This window comes from Oncorhynchus clarkii, chromosome 1 (genome assembly GCF_045791955.1).
Source record: "Oncorhynchus clarkii lewisi isolate Uvic-CL-2024 chromosome 1, UVic_Ocla_1.0, whole genome shotgun sequence".
In the NCBI taxonomy this organism is placed as follows: Eukaryota; Metazoa; Chordata; class Actinopteri; order Salmoniformes; family Salmonidae; genus Oncorhynchus; species Oncorhynchus clarkii.
The window spans coordinates 79,547,059-79,574,558 of record NC_092147.1 but is presented as its reverse complement, the minus strand read 5'-3'; the positions used below and the strand labels follow the sequence as shown (position 1 = coordinate 79,574,558).

The following is a 27,500-nucleotide window of genomic DNA, read 5'->3' as shown; positions in this document are numbered from 1 at the left end:
ATCTCAGTTCAATGGTCACGATGGCAACACCCACCCGTAGCACGCGCTCCAGCAGGTGTATCTCACTGATCATCCCTAAAGCCAACACCTCATTTGGCCGCCTTTCGTTCCAGTTCTCTGCTGCCTGTGACTGGAACGAATTGCAAAAATCGCTGAAGTTGGAGACTTTTATCTCCCTCACCAACTTCAAACATCTGCTATCTGAGCAGCTATCTGATCGTTGCAGCTGTACATAGTCCATCGGTAAATAGCCCACCCAATTTACCTACCTCATCCCCATACTGTTTAGATTTATTTACTTTTTTGCTCTTTTGCACACCAGTATCTCTACCTGTACATGACCATCAAATCATTTATCACTCCAGTGTTAATCTGCTAAATTGTAATTATTCGTCTTCCTCCTCATGCCTTTTGCACACAATGTATATAGACTCCCCTTTTTTCCCTTTTTTTTTCTACTGTGTTATTGACTTGTTAATTGTTTACTTACTCCATGTGTAACTCTGTGTTGTCTGTTCACACTGCTATGCTTTATCTTGGCCAGGTCGCAGTTGTAAATGAGAACTTGTTCTCAACTAGCCTACCTGGTTAAATAAAGGTGTTCTCAACTAGCCTACCTGGTTAAATAAAGGTGTTCTCAACTAGCCTAACTGGTTAAATAAAGGTATTCTCAACTAGCCTAACTGGTTAAATAAAGGTATTCTCAACTAGCCTAACTGGTTAAATAAAGGTGTTCTTAACTAGCCTAACTGGTTAAATAAAGGTATTCTCAACTAGCCTAACTGCTTAAATAAAGGTATTCTCAACTAGCCTACCTGGTTAAATAAAGGTGAAATAAAAAAAATTAAAAAAGAGATGACTCCTCAGTATTATACAGTAAATATCACTGGTAGAGATGACTCCTCAGTATTATACAGTAAATATCACTGGTAGAGATGACTCCTTAGTATTATACAGTAAATATCACTGGTAGAGATGACTCCTCAGTATTATACAGTAAATATCACTGGTAAAGATTACTCCTCAGTATTATACAGTAAATATCACTGGTAGAGATGACGACTCAGTATTATACAGTAAATATCACGGGTAGAGATGACGACTCAGTATTATACAGTAAATATCACTGCTTTGGGTTGTAGCTTCCTCTGTGTTACAGTAGTGTGTTGAATGTAGAACCCTCTGCCTGTCTCTGTTACCCGATACAGCCTTACATACACACACACACACAAACACAGACAGTGTTACAAATTGCTGCCTATTTCTAGTGTTCAGCGTGGACACCCAGCCTTCCACTCCCAATCTAACTGTTCCACAGCCATATATGAGCTCATTGCCAGTGAACCACCCATCTGGCTTACAGAGAATTGTAGTGTGTGTGAGAGAGAGGGAGAGGGTGGACAGGAGGACAGGAGGGAGGGAGGGAGGGAGGGAGGGAGGGAGGGAGGGAGGGAGGGAGAGAGAGAGAGAGAGAGAGAGAGAGAGAGAGAGAGAGAGAGAGAGAGAGAGAGAGAGAGAGAGAGAGAGAGAGAGAGAGAGAGAGAGAGAGAGAGAGAGAGAGAGAGAGAGAGAGAGAGAGAGAGAGAGAGAGAGAGAGAGAGAGAGAGAGAGAGAGAGAGATTTCTTATTACGTTTCCTTCGCTGTAAAAGCCGCAGAGGCAAGATGGACACTCCATATCTCTCCCTCTGGCTGCCGTGGCCTGAAAACTCATCTAAATGGAAAACACATTGTCTTCATTATTTTGCCCTGGCGCTCGCTGAAAGACTGGCGTTGTCATGGTAACAGCCATCTGAGTGAGCAGCTAGGAGAGGCCCGGGGGCTGAGGTTTAGGACCAGAGGAATAGAGAGAATGAAGAGTGGAGATGAGGGAGGAGAGACGTGGGGGGGTGGAGGAAGGGGAGGGAGAGAGAGGGAATAGAGGAGAGAGTGACGATGGGAAATGGGAGGAGGTGAATTGAGGAGAGGGAGGAAAAGATGAAGAAAGGAATGAGGAATGGAGAGATGGAAATGGAAAGAATGAGAAGGACAGTAGAAGAGGGAGAACAGACAGGCAGACACAGACAGAGAGAGCAGGGTACAGAGTATCTGGACAGAAAGAGACACAGACAAACAGACAGAGCAGGGTACAGAGTGTGGACAGACAGAGAGCAGGGTACAGAGTGTCTGCACAGACAGAGAGAGCAGGGTACAGAGTGTCTGGACAGACAGACAGAGCAGGGTACAGAGTGTCTGGACAGACAGACAGAGCAGGGTACAGAGTGTCTGGACAGACAGACAGACAGAGCAGGGTACAGAGTGAGAAGGGTACAGAGTGTCTGGACAGACAGACAGAGAGAGCAGGGTACAGAGTGTCTGTACAGACAGACAGAGAGAGCAGGGTACATAGTGTCTGGACAGATAGAGCAGGGTTCAGAGTGTCTGGACAGATAGACAGAGCAGGGTACAGAGTGTCTGGACAGACCGACAGAGCAGGGTACAGAGTGTCTGGACAGACAGACAGAGAGAGCAGGGTACAGAGTGTCTGTACAGACAGACAGAGAGAGCAGGGTACATAGTGTCTGGACAGATAGAGCAGGGTTCAGAGTGTCTGGACAGATAGACAGCAGGGTACAGAGTGTCTGGACAGACAGACAGAGCAGGGTACAGAGTGTCTGGACAGACAGACAGAGCAGGGTTCAGAGTGTCTGGACAGATAGACAGAGCAGGGTACAGAGTGTCTGGACAGACATATAGAGCAGGGTTCAGAGTGTCTGGACAGATAGACAGAGCAGGGTACAGAGTGTCTGGGCAGACATACAGAGCAGGGTACAGAGTGTCTGGACAGACAGACAGAGCAGGGTTCAGAGTGTCTGGACAGATAGACAGAGCAGGGTACAGAGTGTCTGGACAGACATATAGAGCAGGGTTCAGAGTGTCTGGACAGATAGACAGAGCAGGGTACAGAGTGTCTGGGCAGACATACAGAGCAGGGTACAGAGTGTCTGGACAGACATACAGAGCAGGGTACAGAGTGTTTGGCCCTAAACAGAGAGTACACAGTGGCAGAATACCTGTCCACTGTGAGTGACCCAAAATTAAGGAAATCTTTGACTATGTACAGACTCAGTGAGCATAGCCTTGCTATTGAGAAGACAGGCTATGTGCACACTGCCAACACAATCAGGTGGAAACTGAGCTGCACTTCCTATCCTAAATGTATGACCATATTAGAAAACAAATCCAATTTTGAAAAACTCCCATATCTACTGGGTGAAATACCACAGTGTGCCATCACAGCAGCAATATTTGTGACCTGTTGCCACAAGAAAAGGGCAACCAGTGAAGAACAAACACCATTGTAAATACAACCCATATTTATTTATATTCCCTTTTGAACTTTAACTATTTGCACATCATTACAAACACTATATAAACATAATAAGACATTTGAAATGTCTTTTCTTTTGGAACTTTTGTGAGTGTTTAATGTTCATTTCTTTGTTTATTTCACTTTTGTTTATATCTACTTCACTTGCTTTGGCAATGTTAACACATGTTTCCCATGCCAATAAAGCCCTTGAATTGAATTGAGAGAGTGTCTCCTACAGGTACAGACACACACACAGAGCAGTTGAACACTGAGCACCGGGCCTACAGCCACACAACTAGGCTGTCCTACAGACTTACATAGACACTCCCAGGGACCAGTTAGCAATTACTAAACTAGTACCAACTATAACTTAACAGGCTGCTAATCCTCATACAGGAACCTCGTTCAAGATGTTTATGAGCAGCTATTAACAGGAGAAGTGGTTCTGAATGAACAAGGAGAAGTGGTGTTAAACTAACAGGGAGAAGTGGTGCTAAATGAACAGGGAGAAGTGGTGCTTTATGAACAGGGAGAAGTGGTGCTGAACTAACAGGGATAATTGGTGCTGAATGAACAGGGAGAAGTGGTGCTAAACTAACAGGGAGAAGTGGTGCTGAACTAACAGGGAGAAGTGGTGCTGAATGAACAGGGAGAAGTGGTGCTGAACTAACAGGGAGAAGTGGTGCTGAATGAACAGGGAGAAGTGGTGCTGAACTAACAGGAAGAAGTAGTGCTGAATGAACAGGGAGAAGTGGTGCTGAACTAACAGGGAGAAGTGGTGTTAAACTAACAGGGAGAAGTGGTGCTAAACTAACAGGGAGAAGTGGTGCTGAATGAACAGGGAGAAGTGGTGCTAAACTAACAGGGAGAAGTGGTGCTAAACTAACAGGGAGAAGTGGTGCTGAACTAACAGGGAGAAGTGGTGCTGAACTAACAGGGAGAAGTGGTGTTAAACTAACAGGGAGAAGTGGTGCTAAACTAACAGGGAGAAGTGGTGCTGAATGAACAGGGAGAAGTGGTGCTGAACTAACAGGGAGAAGTAGTGCTGAATGAACAGGGAGAAGTGGTGCTGAACTAACAGGGAGAAGTGGTGTTAAACTAACAGGGAGAAGTGGTGCTGAATGAACAGGGAGAAGTGGTGCTAAACTAACAGGGAGAAGTGGTGCTAAACTAACAGGGAGAAGTGGTGCTGAACTAACAGGGAGAAGTGGTGCTGAACTAACAGGGAGAAGTAGTGCTGAATGAACAGGGAGAAGTGGTGCTGAATGAACAGGGAGAAGTGGTGCTGAACTAACAGGAAGAAGTAGTGCTGAATGAACAGGGAGAAGTGGTGCTGAACTAACAGGGAGAAGTGGTGTTAAACTAACAGGGAGAAGTGGTGCTAAACTAACAGGGAGAAGTGGTGCTGAATGAACAGGGAGAAGTGGTGCTAAACTAACAGGGAGAAGTGGTGCTAAACTAACAGGGAGAAGTGGTGCTGAACTAACAGGGAGAAGTGGTGCTGAACTAACAGGGAGAAGTGGTGTTAAACTAACAGGGAGAAGTGGTGCTAAACTAACAGGGAGAAGTGGTGCTGAATGAACAGGGAGAAGTGGTGCTGAACTAACAGGGAGAAGTAGTGCTGAATGAACAGGGAGAAGTGGTGCTGAACTAACAGGGAGAAGTGGTGTTAAACTAACAGGGAGAAGTGGTGTTAAACTAACAGGGAGAAGTGGTGCTGAACTAACAGGGAGAAGTGGTGCTGAACTAACAGGGAGAAGTAGTGCTGAATGAACAGGGAGAAGTGGTGCTGAACTAACAGGGAGAAGTGGTGTTAAACTAACAGGGAGAAGTGGTGCTGAATGAACAGGGAGAAGTGGTGCTAAACTAACAGGGAGAAGTGGTGCTAAACTAACAGGGAGAAGTGGTGCTGAACTAACAGGGAGAAGTGGTGCTGAACTAACAGGGAGAAGTGGTGTTAAACTAACAGGGAGAAGTGGTGCTGAACTAACAGGGAGAAGTGGTGCTGAATGAACAGGGAGAAGTGGTGCTAAACTAACAGGGAGAAGTGGTGCTGAACTAACAGGGAGAAGTGGTGTTAAACTAACATGGAGAAGTGGTGTTAAACTAACAGGGAGAAGTGGTGCTGAATGAACAGGGAGAAGTGGTGCTAAACTAACAGGGAGAAGTGGTGCTAAACTAACAGGGAGAAGTGGTGCTGAACTAACAGGGAGAAGTGGTGCTGAACTAACAGGGAGAAGTAGTGCTGAATGAACAGGGAGAAGTGGTGCTGAACTAACAGGGAGAAGTGGTGTTAAACTAACAGGGAAAAGTGGTGCTGAATGAACAGGGAGAAGTGGTGCTAAACTAACAGGGAGAAGTGGTGCTGAACTAACAGGGAGAAGTGGTGCTGAATGAACAGGGAGAAGTGGTGCTAAACTAACAGGGAGAAGTGGTGCTGAACTAACAGGGAGAAGTGGTGTTAAACTAACAGGGAGAAGTTATGGACAATAAAGTTGCATGCAGAAACATAAACAGTCAAGTCTCTGCCTTTGGGAAGTGGTTGGTGACATCATCCTCCAGTTGAATGTACATTGCCAGTGTCATGGTAGTCCTCTCTGTTACTAAGTGAGAAGAATGAAGTTGACAGGGAGAGGGATTGTTCTGGAATAGCTGGCCTTGGCGCTTGTGTCTGAGACATGGCTCTACTTCATAATACGAGGTGTAAATAATTGATGAAGCTCGTTACGGTGTTTGTGTGTGTGTAGGGACCAGTGTGTGCATGCGTGTGTGTTTCTCAGTAAACAACGTAGTCTAATGGGGCCCTCCAACGGTAGTGTCTCTGAAAGAGACTACTCATACAGGTTCTGTTGGGCTCAGAACATAAAGGCCACTGCAGCTCGGTTAATGACCTCTACCTCAGCTGTCAATGTAGAGAGACATTTTAGCATTTTGTACCATAACATACTGCTCCAGTGCTGACTGTGACACACACACACACACACACACACATTTGTAATTACCCCCATTGAATGCACATTGAATTTGTAAGCTTATTTCACTACGTTCCCTGCTAGCAGCACAGTTATTGTATGGTCTCAGAGATGTTGAAGTGGTTAGCTACGTAAGTGCATTTCTAGCACAGTCTGCTTGCACGCTGTGTGTCTGTATACTGTCGGTTCAGTATGCCTGTTATGTTCATAACGGCACATGTATCTGGGAGTCTGGCATTAGCAGTGTACTCAGATAGGGGTCTGAGAGATGTTCTGTACAACAGCTGTAATTACACACTACACACTCTCTCTCTCTCTCTCTCTCTCTCTCTCTCTCTCTCTCTCTCTCTCTCGCTGTCACACACACACTGCTGTTGGGTCAGCAGTTTGGTAATGCTGAAACTGAAGGACATGGTATTTCTCAGTTTACCCGTTCAGCAATCACAGAGAGTGTGAGTTAACAGTCCTGCTGGAGAGCCCTGGCCGTCAGTCACACGACACCCTCTCCCTCCTCTCCTCTTCTCTCCCTCGTCTTCTCTCCCTCCCTCCTCTCCCCTCCTGTCCTCTCTCTCCTCTCCTCTCCCTCGTCTTCTCTCTCTCCATCCTCTCCTCTCCCCCTCTCCTCTCCCTCGTCTTCTCTCCCTCGTCTTCTCTCCCTCCTCTCCTCTCCCCTCCCTCCTCTCCCTACTCTCCTCTCCTCTCCCTACTCTCCTCTCCTCTCCCTACTCTCTCCTACTCTCACCTCCTGTCCTCTCCCTCCTCTCCCCTCTCCTCTCCCTACTCTCCTATCCTCTCCTCTCTCTCCTCTCCTCTCCCTGCTCTCTCCTCCTGTCCTCCCTACTCTCCTCCCCTCTCCTCTCCCTACTCTCCTATCCTCTCCCTACTCTCACCTCCTGTCCTCTCCCTCCTCTCCCCTCCTGCTCTCACTACTCTCCTCCCCTCTCCTCTCCCTACTCTCCTATCCTCTCCCTACTCTCACCTCCTGTCCTCTCCCCCCTCTCCCCTCCTGTCCTCCCTACTCTCCTCCCCTCTCCTCTCCCTACTCTCCTATCCTCTCCTCTCTCTCCTCTCCCTACTCTCACCTCCTGTCCTCTCCCTCCTCTCTTCTCCTCTCCTCCTTGGCTGATTAGAAGGTGATGTCTACATCCTCTGCTCCATGCCGGCCTGGTTTCTAAGTGTCATCTACTGTTTTATTATGTAACATTCTGTGGTACTGTCCACCCTCACAGCCTTGTTTCGTAGGACAAGAACTCATGCTCAGTCACGTGACACATGGCATCTCCACTTTCAGTCTGCAGTCTGCCAGGACATACAATCTACATCAGCAGTTATTTATAGTTCTAGAACACAGGAACATTCTATTGAATACCTTTCTATGGCTTCATTGACTATCATGTGATTCCTAAGTGCAGTTTAACTCATGGACGACCTGGTTTTGTAATTCTTGCATTGATCTTCTGTAGGCACTTTAAAAAAAAACACACCCACACACGCGCGTGTGCAAGAACACACACACAAAGTACCATGTCTCCCGCGCCCTTGCTCTCAGCACAGTTCTCAATGCTCTTAGATACAACATTTTTCAAACACCGGTGGTATGGCCCCATAGCCCCTTAGGTATCTGGGGCACATACATGTTAAGCTCTGTGTGTGTTTGTGTGTGTGTGTGTGTGTGTTTTTCTGTGTGTGCGCGCACATATGTGTTGCTCTGTCCTAAAGCTCTGTCCATATTTATAGCCAGCCAACAGCTATCTGATAGCGTCAGACCACAGCTGGCTGCATTGCTGTGCTGGGTGCCACGTAGCTGGACATTACAGCCCTGCTCATCACATAAAAACACAAGTGTACACACAGAAACATTCAGCATTAATCAGGAGTAGATCATAACAGGGTGTTGGTATTCTTTACCTTTTCGCAGTCTATGACTGGGGTGAATGCAGAGGTGTGCGTGTGTGTGTGTGCCCAGACTGTCTTCTCTCATATTGACACTGCATTGTGTGTTTGTGTGTGATTATGAAGACATATCATTTCCTCTACGGTGTTGTTGCACCCACCATACTCCAGTGATTTTATTTTACTGAGTTTCTGTTTCAGAGCAGTAATTATTTGCCCCACTACCCCTCAGGTTGTTGGGCTCATCATTGCAGGGTACATTGTGTGTGTTTGTAGTAGCTTTACTGCAGTTGTGTGTGAGTGTGAGGCGGAAAGAGGACAGCTCAGCTGAGTGATGTGGATTGGCTTGTTTGGAAAACACATGACTGCAGAGAATATCAGAGAAATATGGGGAGAGAGAGAGTGGGGGAGAGGGAAGAGAGAGAGTCACTCTGTGCCGTGCTGCAGCCCATAACACATTAGAGCAAATGAATCCATTCCACTGCCTGTTATGGTTGCTCACTCACAGGGTCAGGGAAAGGAGGGGAGGGATGGAGAGCGAGCGTGGCAGAGCTTAGAGGAAGGAGAGGGAAGGGAGGGAGCGTGGCAGGGCTCAGAGGAAGGAGAGGGAGGGAGGGAGCGTGGCAGAGCCTTAAATGAAGGGGAGGGGAGAGTGTTGCTGTAAGCTGCTGGGGGATACACATTCAAAGATGAACAGAGAGTAGTAGAGTACCTTCTCCTCTCTCTCCCTCCTCTCTTCCCACTCTCTCTCTCTCCCTCCTCTCTTCTCTCTCCCTCCTCTCTTCTCTCTCTCTCTCTCTCTCCCTCCTCTCTTCCCTCTCACTCTCTCCCTCCTCTCTTCCCCCTCTCTCTCTCCCTCCTCTCTTCCCTCTCTCTCTCCCTCCTCTCTTCCCTCTTTCTCTCTCTCTCTCGCTCTCCCTCCTCTCTCTCTCTCTCCCTCTCTCTCCCTCTCTTCCCTCCCTCTCTCTCTCTCCCTCTCTTCCCTCCCTCTCTCTCTCTCTCCCTCCTCTCTTCCCTCTCTCTGTCTCTCTCTCCCTCCTCTCTTCCCTCCCTCCCTCTCTCTCTCTCTTCCCTCCCCCTCTCTCTCTCCCTCCTCTCTTCCCTCTCTCTCGCCTCTCTTCCCTCTCTCTCTCTCCCTCCTCTCTTCCCTCTCTCTCTCTCTCCCTCCTCTCTTCCCTCTTTCTCTCTCTCTCTCTCTCTCTCTCTCTCTCTCTCTCTCTCTCTCTCTCTCTCTCTCTCTCTCTCTCTCTCTCTCTCTCTCTCTCTCTCTCTCTCAATTCAATTTAAGGGCTTTATTGGCATGGGAAACATATGTTAACATTGCCAAAGCAAGTGAAGAAGATAATAAACAAAAGTGAAATTAACAGTAAAAATGAACAGTAAACATTACACTCAGAAGTTCCAAAATAATAAATGTTATATTATGTATATGTACAGTGTTGTAACGATGTGCAAATAGTTGAAGTACAAAAGGGAAAATAAATAAACATAAATATGGGTTGTATTTACAATGCTGTTTGTTCTTCACTGGTTGTCCTTTTCTTGTGGCAACAGGTCACAAATCTTGCTGCTGTGATGGCACACTGTGGTATTTTGCCCAGTAGATATGGGAGTTTATCAAAATTGGTTTTGTTATCAAATTATTTGTGAATCTGTGTAATCTGAGGGAAATAAGTGTCTCTAATATTGTCATACATTGGGCAGGAGGTTAGGAAGTGCAGCTCAGTTTCCACCTCATTTTGTGGGCAGTGTGCACATAGCCTGTCTTCTCTTGAGAGCCATGTCTGCCTACGGCGGCCTTTCTCAATATCAAGGCTATGCTCATTGAGTCTGTACATAGTCAAAGCTTTCCTTGAGTGTGGGTCAGTCACAGTGGTCAGGTTTTCTGCAACTGTGTACTCTCTGTTTAGGGCCAAACAGCATTCTAGTTTGCTCTGTTTTTTTTGTTAGTTCTTGCCAATGTGTTAAGTAATTATCTTTTTTTTCTCATGATTTGGTTAGGTCTAATTGTATTGCTGTCCTGGGGCTCTGTGGGGTCTGTTTGTGAAAAGAGCCCCAGGACCAGCTTGCTTAGGTTCATCTCTCTGTAGGTGATGGCTTTGTTATAGAAGGTTTGGGATTCACTTCCTTTTAGGTGGTTGTAGAATTTAATGGCTCTCTTCTGGATTTTGATAATTAGCGGTTATCGGCCTAATTCTGCTCTGCATGCATTATTTGGTGTTTTACATTGTACACTGAGGATATTTTTGCAGAATTCTGCATGCAGTCTCAATTTGGTGTTCGTCCCATTTTGTGAATCTTTGGTTGGTGAGCGGACCCCAGACCTCACAACTAGAAAGGGCAATGGGTTCTATAACTGATTCAAGTATTTTTAGCCAGATCCTAATTGGTATGTCAAATTTTATGTTCCTTTTAATGGCATATAAGGCTCTTCTTGCCTTGTCTCTAAGATTGCTCACTGCTTTGTGGAAGTTACCTGTGGCACTGATGTTTAGGCCATCGTTTGTGTAGTTTTTCGTGTGCTATAGGGCCACGGTGTCTAGATGGTATTTGTAGTCCTGGCAACTGAACCTTTTTTGGAACACCATTATTTTGGTCTTACTGAGATCTACTGTCAGGGCCCAGGTCTGTCAGGGCCCAGGTCTGTCAGGGCCCAGGTCTGTCAGGGCCCAGGTCTGACAGAATCTGTGCAGACGTTCTAGGTGTTGCTGTAGGCCCTCCTTGGTTGGTGACAGAAGCACCAGATCATCAGCAAACAGTAGACATTTGACTTCAGATTCTAGTAGGGTGAGGCTGGGTGCTGCAGGCTGTTCTAGTGCCCTCGCTAATTTGTTGATATATACAGTGGCAAGAAAAAGTATGTGAACCCTTTGGAATTTCCACAACAATAGACAAACATAGTGTGCTTAAACTAATAGCACACAAATTATTGTATGTGTCTTGTCTATATTGAATACATCATGTAAACATTCACAGTGTAGGTTGGAAAAAGTATGTGAACCCAGAGGCTAATGACTTTTCCAAAAGCTAATTGGAGTAAGGAGTCAGCTAACCTGGAGTCCAATCAATGAGATTGGAGATATCGGTTAGAGCTGTCCTGCCCTATAAAAAACACTCAAAATTTGAGTTTGCTACTCACAAGAAGCATTTCCTGATGTGAACCAGGCCTCGAATAAAAGAGATCTCCGAAGACATCATTTTAAGAATTATTAACTTGCATAAAGCTGAACAGGGTTACTAAAGTATCTCTAAAAGCCTTGATGTTCATCAGTCCACGGTAAGATAAACTGTCTATAAATGGAGAAAGTTCAACACTGTTGCTACTCTCCCTAGGAGTGGCCGTCCTGCAAAAATGACTGCAAGAGCACCGTGCAGAATGCTTAATAAGCTTAAGGTTAAGAAGAATCCTAAAATGTCAGCTAAAGACTTACAGAAATCATGCTAACATTTATTTTGACGAGTCTACGATACGTAAAACACTAAACAAGAATGGTGTCCATGGGAGGACACCGTGGAAGAAGCCACTGCTGTCCAAAAAAAAACATTACTGCATGTCTGAAGTTCGCAAAAGTGCAAAATATTATGTGGACAGATGAAACTACAGTTGAGTTGTGGAACATCCAGGTGCACTTTTGCAAACTTCAGATGTGCATCAATGTTTTTTTGGGACAGCAGTGGCTTCTTCTGTGGTGTCCTCCCATAAACACACAACACTATGTATGGAGAAAAAAAAGCACAGCACATCAACATCAAAACCTCATCCCAACTGTAAAGTATGGTGGAGGGAGCATCATGGTTTGGGGCTGCTTTGCTGCCTCAGGGCTTGGACAGCTTGTTATCATCGACAGAAAAATGAATTCCCAAGTTTATCAAGACATTTTGCAGGAGAATGTAAGGCTATCTGTCTGCCAATTGAAGCTCAACAGAAGTTGGGTGATGCAACAGGACAATGACCCAAAACACAGAAGTAAATCAATAACAGAATGGATTAAGTGTGACCCAGTCAGAGTCCTGACCTCAACCCGATTGAGATGCTGTGGCATGACCTCGAGAGCGGTTCACAGCAGACATCCCAAGAATATTGCTAAACTGAAACAGTTTGTAAAGAGGAATGGTCCAAAATTCCTCCTGATCGTTGTGCAGGTCTGATCCACAACTACAGAAAATGTTTGGTTGAGGTTATTGCTGCCAAAGGAGGGTCAGCCAGTTATTAAATCCAAGGGTTCACATACTTCCCCCCTGCACTGTCAATGTTTACATGGTGTGTTCAATAAAGACATGAAAACTTGTTTGTGTTATTGGTTTAAGCAAACTGTGTTTGTCTATTGTTGTGACCTAGATCAGATTTTATGACCAATATATGCAGAAATCCAGGTATTTCCAAAAGGTTCACATACTTTTTCTTGCCGCTCTATGTTATAGAGGGTGGGCCTTAAGCTGCATCCCTGACTCCCCCCACGGCCCTTTGGAAAGCAATGTGTTTTTCCCACATTTTCACCGCACACTTGTTGTTTGTGTACATGGATTTGATAATGTTGTATATTTTTCCTTCAACACCACTTTCCATCAATTTGTATAGCAGACCATCATAGCAAATTGAGTCGAAGGCTTTTTTGAACTCAACAAAGCATGAGAAGACTTTGCCTTGGTTTTGGTTTGTTTGTTTGTCAATTAGAGTGTGCTGGATGAACACGTGGTGTGTCGTACGGTAATTTGGTAAAAAGCCAAGACATTTGCTCAGTAAATTGTTTTCACTGAGGAAATGTATGAGTCTGCTGTTAATGATAATGCAGAGGACTTTCTCAAGGTTGCTGTTGATGCATTTCCCACGGTAGTTATTGGGGTCAAATTTGTCTCCACTTTTGTGGATTGGGGTGATCAGCCATTGGTTCCAAATATTTGGAAGATGCCAGAGCTGAGGATGATGTTAGAGTTTAAATATAGCAAATTGGAATTTGTTGTCTGTATATTTGATCATTTCATTGTGGACACCATCAACACCACAGGCCTTTTTGGGTTGGAGGGTTTGTATTTTCTCACGGAATTCATTCAATGTAATTGGAGAATCCAGTGGGTTCTGGGAGTTTTTAATAGTTGATTCTAAGATTTGTATTTGATCATGTCTATGTTTTTGCTGTTGGTTCTTTGTTATAGAACCAAAAAGATTGGAGAAGTAGTTTATCCATACGTCTCCATTTTGGATACGTAACTCTTTATGTTGTTGTTGTTTTCACATTTTCCCAGAAGTGGTTAGAGTCTATGGATTATTCAATTACATTGAAGTGATTTCTGACGTGCTGTTCCTTCTTTTTCCGTAGTGTAGTTCTGTATTGTTTTAGTGATTCACCATAGTGAAGGCGTAGACTCAGGTTTTCTGGTTCTCTGTTTTTGGTTGGATAGGTTTCACAATTACTTTCTTATGTTTTTGCATTCTTCATCAAACCATTTGTCATTGTTGTTCATTTACTTTGGTTTTCTGTTTGACATTTTTAGTTTTGACAGGGAAGCTGAGGTCAAATATACTGTTTAGATTTTCTACTGCCAAGTTTACACCTTCACTATTACAGTGGGACTTTTTGTCCAGGAAGTTGTCTAAAAGGAACTGAATTTGTTGTTGCTTAATTGTTTTTGGTAGGTTTCCACTCTACATTCCTTCCATCTATAGCATTTCTTAATATTACTCAGTTCCTTTGGCTTTGATGCCTCATGTTCAAGTAGACTGTGATTTTGCTGTGATCTAATAGGGGTGTCAGTGGACTGACTGTGAACGCTCTAAGAGAGTCTGGGTTGAGGTCAGTAATAAAGTAGTCTACAGTACTACTGCCAAGAGATGAGCTATAGGTGTACCTAACATAGGAGTCCCCTCGAAGCCTACCATTGACTATGTACATACCCTCTCTCTCTCTCTCCTCTCTTTCTGACCTCTGACCTCTCTTTCTGACTAGAGAGGAGGGGTGAAAGAAGTTATATATACCAAAGTATGTGGACACCCATTCAAATGAGTGGAATCGGTTATGTCAGCCACACCCTTTGCTGACAGGTATATAACATCTATCACACCGCCATGCAATCTCCATAGACAAACATTGACAGTAGAATGGCCTTACTGAAGAGCTCTGACTTTCAACGTGGCACTGTCATAGGATGCCACCTTTCCAACAAGTCATTTTGTCAAATTTCTGCCCTGCTAGTTCTGTCCTGGTCAACTGTAAGTGTTATTGTGAAGTGGAAATGTCTAGGGGCAACAACAGCTCAGCCACAAAGTGGTAGGCCACACAAGCTCAAAATCATCTGACCTCGGTTGCAACACTGTCTCTGGAAGCAACGTCAGCACAAGAACTGTTCTTCGGGAGCTTCATGAAATGACTTTCCATGACCGAGCAGCCGCACACAAGCCTAAGATCACCATGTGCAATGCCAGGCATCGCCTGGAGTGATGTTAAGCTGTCCTCCATTGGACTCTTTAGTGGTGGAAACACGTTCTCTAGAGTGATGAATCACACTTCACCATCTGGCAGTATGACGGACGAATATGGGTTTGGCAGATGCCAGGAAAACACTACCTGTCCCAACGCTACCTGTCCCAAAATGTCTCAGGGTAGGAGTGCTGATCTAGGATCATTTCCCTCTAGGATCTAAAAGGCAAAACTGATCCTTGATCAGCAGTCAGGCCCAGACTGTCTTCTCTCATATTGACACTGCATTGTGTGTTTGTGTGTGATTATGAAGACATATCATTTCCTCTACAGTGTTGTTGCCCACCATACTCCAGTGATTTTATATTACTGAGTTTCTGTTTCAGAGCAGTAATTATTTGCCCCACTACCCCTCAGGTTGTTGGGCTCATCATTGCAGGGGACATTGTGTGTGTTTGTAGTAGCTTTACTGCAGTGTGTGGTTTTGTGGTTTGGTTATTTTGATTCACCACGGCCTCCTGTCGCTTTTTAAGGCTTGTTAAATGCACAACATAATTCTGTGCGTGTGTGTGTGTGTGTGTGTGTGTGTGTGTGTGTGTGTGTGTGTGTGTGTGTGTGTGTGTGTGTGTGTGTGTGTGTGTGTGTGTGTGTGTGTGTGTAAGCCTTGCTCTGCACCACTGGTAAGTGGAACTCGACACAGCTGATGAGGTTATTGAAGAGGCAATTCACCTGCAACTCCACACAAACACACAAACACACAAACACACACACACACACACACACACACACACACACACACAAAGCTTGAAAACACATTTTGGGACACATGTACCCTGAAAAACCCATTATTACCCACAATTCAAAATGAGTTTTCAGTACTTTTTAATGAATTGATCATCCTTGGAAAGAAGTGATGAAGCACAGCAAGCTGTTTCATCAGACAGTGATGGACATGTTTCTGCTCGGAGAACAGATAACATGAACTATTATTTCTCTGTGTTATTTTGATAGTGAGGACATGGAGTAGCTAGCTGTGCTTTCATCTCAGGGATTTTCCAGTACTTTCCTGCAGGAGTCGAGAGAAATAGAAGGAAGAGGGGAGAGAGGGAGGAGAAGAGAAGAGAGGGAGGTGGAGAGAAGGAGAGGAGAGGGAGGAGGAGAGGGAGGTGGAGAGGAGAGAGGAAAAGCAAGGAAAATGGAGGAGAAGAGAGGATAGGAGAGAGAAGGGAAAGGAGGAGAAGGGAGGGAAATAGAGGAGAAGAGAGAGTAGAGCGAGGAGAATACTTACATGGTTCAAGCAGACCACCATAGTCCCTGTGCCCAAGAAAGTGAAGGTAACCTGCCTAAATGATTACCGCCCCGTAGCACTCACGTCGGTAGCCATGAAGTGCTTTGAAAGGTTGGTCATGGCTCACATCAACACCGGAAACCCTGGACCCACTCATCCCGGAAACCCTGGACCCACTCATCCCGGAAACCCTGGACCCACTCATCCCGGAAACCCTGGACCCACTCATCCCAGAAACCCTGGACCCACTCATCCCAGAAACCCTGGACCCACTCATCCCAGAAACCCTGGACCCACTCATCCCGGAAACCCTGGACCCACTCATCCCGGAAACCCTGGACCCACTCATCCCAGAAACCCTGGACCCACTCATCCCAGAAACCCTGGACCCACTCATCCCAGAAACCCTGGACCCACTCATCCCGGAAACCCTGGACCCACTCATCCCGGAAACCCTGGACCCACTCATCCCGGAAACCCTGGACCCACTCATCCCGGAAACCCTGGACCCACTCATCCCAGAAACCCTGGACCCACTCATCCCGGAAACCCTGGACCCACTCATCCCGGAAACCCTGGACCCACTCATCCCAGAAACCCTGGACCCACTCATCCCGGAAAACCTTGACTCACGCCTACCGCCCCAACAGATCCACTGATGACACAATCCCACCCCACACTGCCCTTTCCCACCTGGACAAAGGGAACACCTATGTGAGAATGCTGTTCATAGACGACAGCTCAGCGTTCAACACCATAGTGCCCTCAAAGCTCATCAATAAGCTAAGGACCCTGGAAATAAACACCTCCCTCTGCAACTTCCTGATGGGCCTCCCCCAGGTGTTATGGGTAGGCATCAACACATCTGCCATACTGAACCTAAACACGGGGGCCCCTCAGTGGTGCTTAGTCCCCTCCTGTATTCCCTGTTCACCCACAGCTGCGTTGCCGTGCACAACTCCAACCCAATAATTAAGTTTGCTGACGACACAACAGTGGTAGGCCTGATCACCGACAACTATAAGACAGCCTATAGGGAGGAGGCCAGAAATCTGGCCGTGTGGTGCCAGGACAACAACCTATCCCTCAATGTGAGCAAGACAAACGAGCTGATCGTTGACTATAGGAAAAGGAGGGCCGAACACGCCCCCATTCACATCGACAGGGCTGTAGTGGAGCGGGTTGAGAGTTTCCAAGTTCCTTGGTGTCCACATCACGGTTCAAACACACAAAGACAGTTGTGAAGAGGGCACGACAACACCTTTTCCCCCTCAGGAGACTGAAAAGATTTGGCATGGGTCCCCAGATCCTCAAAAAGTTCTACAGCTGCACCATCGAGAGCATCCTGACCGGTTGCATCACCGCCTGGTATGGCAACTCCTCTGCATCTGACCTTAAGGTGCGACAGAGGGTACTGCGTTCGGCCCAGTACATCACTGGGGCCAAGCTTCCTGCAATCCAGGAGCACCCCTTTGTTTTCACACTGCTGCTACTCGCTGTTTAATATCTATGCATAGTCACTTTACCCCTACCTACATCTACAAATTACCTCTAACCTGTACCCCCGCACATTGACTCGGTACCGGTAACCCTGTATATAGTCTCGGTACCGGTAACCCTGTATATAGTCTCGGTACCGGTAACCCTGTATATAGTCTCGGTACCGGTAACCCTGTATATAGTCTCGGTACCGGTAACCCTGTATATAGTCTCGGTACCGTTAACCCTGTATATAGTCTCGGTACCGGTAACCCTGTATATAGTCTCGGTACCGGTAACCCTGTATATAGTCTCGGTACCGGTAACCCTGTATATAGCCTCGGTACCGGTAACCCTGTATATAGTCTCGGTACCGGTAACCCTGTATATAGTCTCGGTACCGGTAACCCTGTATATAGTCTCGGTACCGTTAACCCTGTATATAGTCTCGGTACCGGTAACCCTGTATATAGTCTCGGTACCGGTAACCCTGTATATAGTCTCGGTACCGGTAACCCTGTATATAGCCTCGGTACCGGTAACCCTGTATATAGTCTCGGTACCGGTAACCCTGTATATAGTCTCGGTACCGGTAACCCTGTATATAGTCTCGGTACCGGTAACCCTGTATATAGTCTCGGTACCGGTAACCCTGTATATAGTCTCGGTACCGGTAACCCTGTATATAGCCTCATTATTGTTATTTTATTGTTACTTTTTATTTAATTTTTTACTTTAGTTTATTTTGGTTAAGGTCTTGTAAGTAAGCATTTCACGGTAAGGTCTACCTGTTGTATTCGGTGAATTTGACAAAACATTTGATTTGATGATTTTTGTTTGTTGGAAAGGTGGCATCCTATGTCTATGGAGATTACATGGCAGTGTGCTTGATTTTATACACCTGTCAGCAACGGTGTGGCTGAAGTAGCCAAACCCACTCATTTGAAGGGGTGTCCACATACTTTTGTATATATAGTGTGTATGAATATACAGTATGGAATTATGCACACACACACACACACACACACACACACACAGCAGAGCTATTCCATGCTGTCAGTAGCTCCTTAGATACCTGTGGCTGAAAATACAACAAAGCCTGTCCAACAAGTATTAGCAGAACATTGATGTTTCTATTTCCATTTCATGAGATACAGTACAAAGCCACTGACACGACTAGTCCATTACATTACCAGGGTTAGGCTCAATTCCTTTTCAATTCAGGAAGTACAATGAAACTACATTTCCAATTCTCTTCAATGCTTTTTAATTGGGAACATTTGGAATTGGAATTGGTTTTACTTTCTGAATTGACTGGAAATGAAATGGATTTGAGCCCAACCCCGATCACTACTACATGCTGCCCTGATACATGGCTGTTGTTGACTCCTATAGCATCTAACCATAGGAATGTACAGCCACGTGTTAGTCAGGGTAATACCACCCAGTGATATCCCGGTGCCCCAGCCACTGTCTACTGTATGTGTGACTGTTAATCAACCAGTATACAACTCCACTAGTATAACCCCACTACCACAGATACCACAGATACATTTAAACGGAAAGCTGACGTCCTATCTTCCTGTCCTGTCTCTCCGCTCCAATCAGCCAATCCCAACGAGGAGCTGCGGTTGACCTTCCCAGTCCGGGACGGCGTGGTATTGGAACCTTTCCGGTTGGAACACAACCTCGCCGTCAGTAATCACGTCTACCACCTGCGACCGTCGGTACATCAGACCCACATGTGGAGGTAAGATATGGAGAGACAGACACACACACATTCGACCGTCCATGGAGTCTTTTTCTGTACCTCTACAAATGTTCTTCCTCTAATAGAATGGCCTATCCATGGCAACCATGATGTTAACATTCCCTGGACAATATTGATTGCTGCATTCAGCGCATGGACAGGAGAGGAAGATAGGAGGGAGAGGAGAGAAGATAGGAGAGGAGGGTTGGAGAGAAAGACCATGCGTTAACCTGGACAGTGAGACAGAATTAACACAACCTCCCTACTTCACAGAAACAGAACAAGATGCTACAACAAAGCTCCCTCCCCACCACACTCCCTCCCTCCCTCCCTCACTCCCTGTAGAACCATGTTTTCACCTCGCTTGGTTTCCTCCAGACGTGGAGGCTCCTGCTATAGAGATCACAAACAAAGGCATTGCCTTTTGCCAGGGGGGAGATGGAGAGAAAGAGAGGCAGAGAGAGGTTGTGCAGAGAGAGGGGGCTGAGCCGAGAGAAAGAGAGGTTGAGGAGGGGGGGGGGTTAAGGAGAGAGAGGGGGGGCTCAAGCCCTCTCCCTTTCTCTGTCTCCATTTCTCTCCATCCCTTTCAATCTTTCTAATTGTCTTTCCCTGGTTCTGTAGTAGTAGTTAGAGTTCAGTTTAGGGTCGGAAGGGGAGACAGTTCATCAGTAGCCACAAGGTCAGACAGTGGAGCAGTGGTAGAGGGCTGGAGAGTCAGTGTGTCCCTGTGAGTGGTGCACTGATCTACTGCAGGTCTGCCTAGCTGCAGGTCTGCCTGGCTGCAGGTCTGCCTATCTGCAGGTCTGCCTAGCTGCAGGTCTGCCTGGCTGCAGGTCTGCCTATCTGCAGGTCTGCCTAGCTGCAGGTCTGCCTATCTGCAGGTCTGCCTATCTGCAGGTCTGCCTAGCTGCAGGTCTGCCTATCTGCAGGTCTGCCAATCTGCAGGTCTGCCTATCTGCAGGTCTGCCTATCTGCAGGTCTGCCTATCTTCAGTTGTACCTGACTGCACGTGTGCCTGGTTGCAGGGATGCCTGGCTGCAGGTCTGCCTATCTGCAGGTGTACCTGACTGCACGTGTGCCTGGTTGCAGGGATGCCTGGCTGCAGGTCTAAGCGGTTGCAGGTCTGAGAGGCTGCGGTGCTTTGGAGGGATTTGTAGCGCTTGTAAACTCTTACGGGAGCCCTTAGTAGACTGCAGACGGAGTGATATGATGTGAGGAGGCTGGGAAGGACTGCAGTGGGAGAGAGTGTGGAGACACCTGCTGGAACATATCTGTAACTGCGGCCAGCGCTGTCTGTTCTGAGGACACTGTTCCTCCAGTTTTGTAGCACTGATTGTCTTCACTGCCCTTCCACAAGATTTGCACTTTTACCTGACAAGACACTGAGTACGGTTACATACGTACAATAATGTGATTATTGTGGATAGTCAGATTAATATAATAGTTAGATAAAACATTTTTACATGCTTTGCAAGAACGATTTCCCTAATAAATCTGTTTACATGGACACATCTGAAATCAGGCCACCTGATGGCAATCTGAAAATAAATGTTCTACCACAACGAAGATGTTATTTCTGGAAAGCATATTTGATTCTGATTTCGGACATATAAAGGTTTTTATGTGAAAACTACCTTTAAGACACATGCATTCAGTTGTTCTGAACTCACTTCCCTCGCACTAAAGAGGGAGGCTCTCGGCTGGTGCTAGCACATACACAAATCAATTACACTGCTGGAACGTCGATTAAGGTGTTTACATGTCCTAATAATTTGAACCGTTGCTCAGACAACCAGATGTTTAAATCGCCATATGCTTACTTTGATTTTGACCTCACGCTAATTAAGATAAGCAGAGGAAGGTGTTTACATGACTATTTCATAATCTGTCTACTGCCATAATCAGTTAATATGGAATTATTACTGTGCATGTAAACGTACTCAATGTTACAGTAGATTATGTTGTGTGTTTTGGATCATAATGAATCACGGCTCTGGTTTTTCCGTGTGTTGTCCAACATTTTCACATGTCCTCAGCAAGTGATGTCTCAAAACAATTGCAATACTTTTAATAGACAACATACTCCTTTGAGTAGACTATATTCTCCTTTGAGTGGGTTGTATTCTCCTTTGAGTAGACTATATTCTCCTTTCAGTGGGCTGTAAACTCCTTTGAGTGGGTTGTATTCTCCTTTGAGTGGGCTGTAAACTCCTTTGAGTGGGTTGTATTCTCCTTTGAGTAGACTATATTCTCCTTTGAGTGGGTTGTATTCTCCTTTGAGTGGGCTATATTCTCCTTTGAGTGGGCTATATTCTTCTTTGAGTGGGCTGTATTCTCCTTTGAGTGGGCTATATTCTCCTTTGAGTGGGCTGTATTCTCCTTTGAGTGGGCTGTATTCTCCTTTGAGTGGGCTGTAAACTCCTTTGAGTGGGCTGTAAACTCCTTTGAGTGGGCTGTAAACTCCTTTGAGTGGGCTATATTCTCCTTTGAGTGGGCTATATTCTTCTTTGAGTGGGCTGTATTCTCCTTTGAGTGGGCTGTATTCTCCTTTGAGTGGGCTATATTCTCCTTTGAGTGGGCTATATTCTCCTTTGAGTGGGCTATATTCTCCTTTGAGTGGGCTATATTCTTCTTTGAGTGGGTTGTATTTTCCTTTGAGTGGGTTGTATTCTCCTTTGAGTAGACTATATTCTCCTTTGAGTGGGCTATATTCTCCTTTGAGTGGGCTATATTCTTCTTTGAGTGGGCTGTAAACTCCTTTGAGTGAGTTGTATTTTCCTTTGAGTGGGTTGTATTCTCCTTTGAGTAGACTATATTCTCCTTTGAGTGGGCTATATTCTCCTTTGAGTGGGCTATATTCTCCTTTGAGTGAGTTGTATTTTCCTTTGAGTGGGTTGTATTCTCCTTTGAGTAGACTATATTCTCCTTTGAGTGGGCTATATTCTCCTTTGAGTGGGCTATATTCTCCTTTGAGTGAGTTGTATTTTCCTTTGAGTGGGTTGTATTCTCCTTTGAGCGGGTTGTATTCTCCTTTGAGTGGGCTGTATTCTCCTTTGAGTGGGCTGTATTCTCCTTTGAGTGGGTTGTATTCTCCTTTGAGTGGGTTGTATTCTCCTTTGAGTGGGCTGTAAACTCCTTTGAGTGGGTTGTATTCTCCTTTGAGTAGACTATATTCTCCTTTGAGTGGGTTGTATTCTCCTTTGAGTGGGCTGTATTCTCCTTTGAGCGGGTTGTATTCTCCTTTGAGTGGGCTGTATTCTCCTTTGAGTGGGCTATATTCTTCTTTGAGTGGGCTATATTCTCCTTTGAGTGGGCTATATTCTTCTTTGAGTGGGCTATATTCTCCTTTGAGTGGGCTGTATTCTCCTTTGAGTGGGTTGTATTCTCCTTTGAGTGGGTTGTATTTTCCTTTGAGTGGGTTGTATTCTCCTTTGAGTGGGCTGTATTCTCCTTTGAGTGGGCTATATTCTCCTTTGAGTGGGCTATATTCTTCTTTGAGTGGGCTGTATTCTCCTTTGAGTGGGCTGTATTCTCCTTTGAGTGGGCTATATTCTCCTTTGAGTGGGCTATATTCTCCTTTGAGTGGGCTATATTCTCCTTTGAGTGGGCTATATTCTCCTTTGAGTGGGCTATATTCTCCTTTGAGTGGGCTATATTCTCCTTTGAGTGGGCTATATTCTCCTTTGAGTGGGCTATATTCTTCTTTGAGTGGGCTATATTCTCCTTTGAGTGGGCTATATTCTCCTTTGAGTGGGCTATATTCTCCTTTGAGTGGGCTATATTCTCCTTTGAGTGGGCTATATTCTCCTTTGAGTGGGCTATATTCTCCTTTGAGTGGGCTATATTCTCCTTTGAGTGGGCTATATTCTCCTTTGAGTGGGCTATATTCTCCTTTGAGTGGGCTATATTCTCCTTTGAGTGGGCTATATTCTCCTTTGAGTGGGCTGTATTCCAGGTAATTCTACTCCTATAATCCCTAATCTCCTAGTATTAGTAATACATGCACTGTTTTTACCTCAGATAAGTGTCCCCTTGAAGTTTTACCTTGGAGCTTAATGAAAGTGCTTCATTACAACTCCATTACTGTCTGTCTGTCTGTCTGTCTGTCTGTCTGTCTGTCTGTCTGTCTGTCTGTCTGTCTGTCTGTCTGTCTGTCTGTCCGTCCGTCCGTCCGTCCGTCCGTCCGTCCGTCCGTCCGTCCGTCCGTCCGTCCGTCCGTCCGTCCGTCCGTCCGTCCGTCCGTCCGTCCGTCCGTCCCTCCCTCCCTCCCTCCCTCCCTCCCTCCCTCCCTCCCTCCCTCCCTCCCTCCCTCCCTCCCTCCCTCCCTCCCTCCCTCCCTCCCTCCCTCCCTCCCTCCCTCCCTCCCTCCCTCCCTCCCTCCCAAGCCTTGAATGCAATACAATCCAGTCCACAAAGCTCCTGAGCTGAGCAACATCTCTTCTCCCTCTTTCCCTCCTTCACTTTCTCTCCCTCTCTTTCCCTCCTTCACTTTCTCTCCCTCTCTTTCCCTCCTTCACTTTCTCTCCCTCTCTTTCCCTCCTTCACTTTCTCTCCCTCTCTTTCCCTCCTTCACTTTCTCCCTATCTTTTCCTCCATCCTGCCACTCTCACCTTCTCTTCCACCCTTTTCCTTTCTTCCTCCATCCTATCTTTCTTAGTCTAGTCTCTACATTCCATATCCCTTCTCTCTCTCCCTCTCCTTCTCCCCTCTCCACCCATTCCTTTCTTCCTCCATCCTATCTTTCTTAGTCTAGTCTTTACATTCCATATCCCTTCTCTCTCTCTCCCTCTCCTTCTCCCCTCTCCACCCATTCCTTTCTGCTTTTCAGCATGGTATCATAAACGTAAGCCTTTATCAGCTCTGAGCAGGGCTGTAGAACCCTGGCTACCCCAGTGCATCATGGGGGGTTGTTTCGCAGTGTTCTTTGTTTGGAGGAATTTGTAGCTGTGATGGAGATAAACGTGGCATGATGGAGGAATGAGGGATAGAGGAGTGACTGATTTACCACCACTACACCTATTAATCCATCGTCTTCTCCCTCTGAGCCACCCCGCCACATCAATTACAGAGGTAGAGAGGGAGGACGGGGGAGAGGTAGTGAGAAAGAGTGAGAGGGGAGAAATACTGAGATCGAGGGGAAAGGTAGAGCGAAGGAGAGCGAGAGGGATGGAGATAAGAGAGGGAATGAGGGAGAAAAAGAGACACAGAGAGAGAGAGGCTGTACTATCTGCTTTGAGGAGTAGCTGTACTAGTCAATCAGAGGGGCAGACAGTATTGATAACCTTAAACAGGAGGTGTGCTGCTGCCTGTCTGTCTTTTTACTGGGAAATAATGCATATGGTGACGTCACCCAGGGCTTTGTGGGGGACCTCTCCCCCCTGAGCGATGTGTAATTGGGGCCAGGATTTTGTAGGATGAGCTGTTCACGTAGGTGATAGCCAACAGCAACATTATTTTTGTTAGATTATGTTCACGTAGGTGATGATCATCATCATTAACGTTGTTGTTTTCAACATAACTGGATTGCAGTGAAACGTAAATCAAGTAGCTACTTAGCGCATTTTAGATTTGGTTCTGGGTTCCAAGATTACTTACAGTTGAAGTTGGAAGTTTACATAAACCGTAGCCAAATACATTTAAACTCAGTTTCACAATTCCTGATATTTAATCCTAGTAACAATTCCCTGTCCTAGGTCAGTTAAGATCACCACTTTATTTTAAGAATGTGAAATGTCAGAATAATAGTAGAGAGAATGATTTATTTCAGCTTTTATTTCTTTCATCACATTCCCAGTGGGTCAGAAGTTTACATACACTCAATTAGTATTTGGTAGCATAGCCTTTAAATTGTTTAACTTGGGTCAAATGTTTCGGGTAGCCTTCCACAAGCTTCCCACAGTAAGTCAGGTGAATTTTGGCCCATTACTCCTGACAGAGCTGGTGTAACTGAGTCAGGTCTGTAGGCCTCCTTGCTTGCACACACTTTTTCATATCTTCCCACAAATGTTCCATAGGATTGAGGTCAGGGCTTTGTGATTGCCACTCCAATACCTTGACTTTGTTTTCCTTAAGCCATTTTGCCACAACTTTGGAAGTATGCTTGGGGTTATTGTCCATTTGGAAGACCCATTTGCGACCAAGATTTAACTTCCTGACTGATGTCTTGAGATGTTGCTTCAATATATCCACATCATTTTCTTGCCTCATTATGTCATCTATTTTGTGAAGTGCACCAGTCCCTCCTGCAGCAAAGCACCCACACAACATGATTCTGCCACCCCCGTGCTTCATGGTTGGGATGGTGTTCTTCGGCTTGCAAGCCACCCCCTTTTCCCTCCAAACATAACGATGGTCATTATGGACAAACAGTTCTATTTTTGTTTCATCAGACCAGAGGACATTTCTCCAAAAAGTAGGATCTTTGTCCCCATGTGCAGTTGCAATCCGTAGTCTGGCTTTTTTTATGGTGGTTTTGGAGCAGTGGCTTCTTCCTTTCAGGTTATGTCGATATAGGACTCGTTTTACTGTGGATATAGATACTTTTGTACCTGTTTCCTCCAGCATCTTCACAAGGTCCTTTGCTGTTGTTCTGGGATTGATTTGCACTTTCCGCACCAAAGTACGTTCATCTCTAGGAGACAGAACGTGTCTCCATCCTGAGCGGTATGACGGCTGCATGGTCCCATGTTGTTTATACTTGCGTACTATTGTTTGTACAGATGAACGTGGTACCTTCAGGCATTTGGAAATTGTTCCCAAAGATGAACCAGACTTGTGGAGGTCTACAATTTTTTTCTGAGGTCTTGGCTGATTTATTTTGATTTTTCAATGATGTCAAGCAAAGATGCACTGAGTTGGAAGGTAGGACTTGAAATACATCCACAGGTACACCTCCAATTGACTCAAATGATGTCAATTAGCCTATCAGAAGCTTCTAAAGGCATGACATTTTCTGGAATTTTCCAAGCTGTTTTAAGGCACAGTCAACTTAGTGTATGTAAACTTCTGACCCACTGGAATTGTGATACAGTGAATTATAAGTTAAATAATTTGTCTCTTAACAATTTTTGGAAAAATGACTTGTGTCATGCACAAAGTAGATGTCCTAACCGACTTGCCAAAACTATAGTTTGTTAACAAGACATTTGTGGAGTGGTTGGTAAACAAGTTTTAATGATTCCAACCTACAGTGTATGTAAACTTCCGACTTCAACTGTATGTACTAACAATGTTATGTATATCTCTGTCTCAAGACCTGTCCTAACGAAGCTGTATCTGTCTGTCCTTCCCTGTAAAGAACCTGTCCTAACCAAGCTGTATCTGTCTGTCCTTCCTTGTAAAGAACCTGTCCTAACCAAGCTGTATCTGTCTGTCCTTCCTTGTAAAGAACCTGTCCTAACCAAGCTGTATCTGTCTGTCCTTCCCTGTAAAGAACCTGTCCTAACCAGGCTGTATCTGTCTGTCCTTCCTTGTAAATAACCTGTCCCAACCAAGCTGTATCTTTCTTTGTCTTCCAGAGTGTTGATGGCGTCACGTTAGGCTAGAGGACAGGAAGCAGTCATCAAGATGAACGCGTTGCCGTCAATGGATCGGCACATCCAGCAGACCAACGACAGGCTGCTGTGTATCAAGCAGGTAAGAAACACATATCTGTAAATGCACAGAGCGCCTTAATGTCTTAAATGAAAGGTGATTTGTAGATCAGTGAGATTGAACAGGTTGCCGTGTATCAAACAAGTGAGACAATAGCAACTAGCAAAACCAAGGTCGTGGGTTCAGATCCTGGGTTCAGATCCTGGGTTCAGATCCTGGGTTCAGATCCTGGGTTCAGATCCTGGGTTCAGATCCTGGAAGAATCAAATTCCCACATTGTATGTATATTATTGTCTGAGTTTTGGCATGTTAAGTGGCATTGGCAGATCTTTTGAAAAAAAGGTTTGCTTGGATCCAAGGTGGTTGTTACAGTACAGTAGATGTCTGCACAGCCCCTTGCTCTGCTCATGAGACTCCTCCAGCCTACAGCTGCTCTTTCCACACACCATACCGCCTTATATGGCAATCTCTACCCATTAGCTACAGACCAGGTTGCACTGGGGCAGAGAGAGGGAGAGACGGAGAGAGAAGGATGCCCTGTTAAGTGCAAGAGACTCTCTAACTTCTAACTGTACTTCCACATACTCTTCAGTTGATCTCTGTCCTTTAGTCTCTTCCATTCTCTCTTCAACTCCTCCCTTCTACTCCTTCTCTGATTCACTGACATCTTGTTCTGTAATAGATAGCGCTGCACTGAGACCTAAGAGCAAGTGAGTACAGATGTCTGCCCGCATGCTGCCAGTGGGTTATTGTTCTGGT

The 27,500-nt window shown here is 45.6% G+C and overlaps 1 protein-coding gene across 5 annotated transcripts in view; it reads left to right on the top strand.

The window, feature by feature from the left end:
• The window catches only part of LOC139412973 (zinc finger MIZ domain-containing protein 1-like), a 216,546-nt gene that overhangs the window by 128,718 nt on the left and 60,328 nt on the right, over positions 1 to 27,500 (top strand). For 4 of the 5 annotated variants that reach the window (XM_071159920.1, XM_071159938.1, XM_071159903.1 and 1 more), the window contains 2 exons: positions 19,007 to 19,148; positions 26,666 to 26,783. In XM_071159920.1, the coding sequence (XP_071016021.1) occupies positions 26,715 to 26,783 (69 nt within the window). In that variant the 5' untranslated portion in view covers positions 19,007 to 19,148; positions 26,666 to 26,714. The remainder of the gene's footprint in view (positions 1 to 19,006; positions 19,149 to 26,665; positions 26,784 to 27,500) is intronic. The other variant, XM_071159929.1, reaches the window with a different exon arrangement.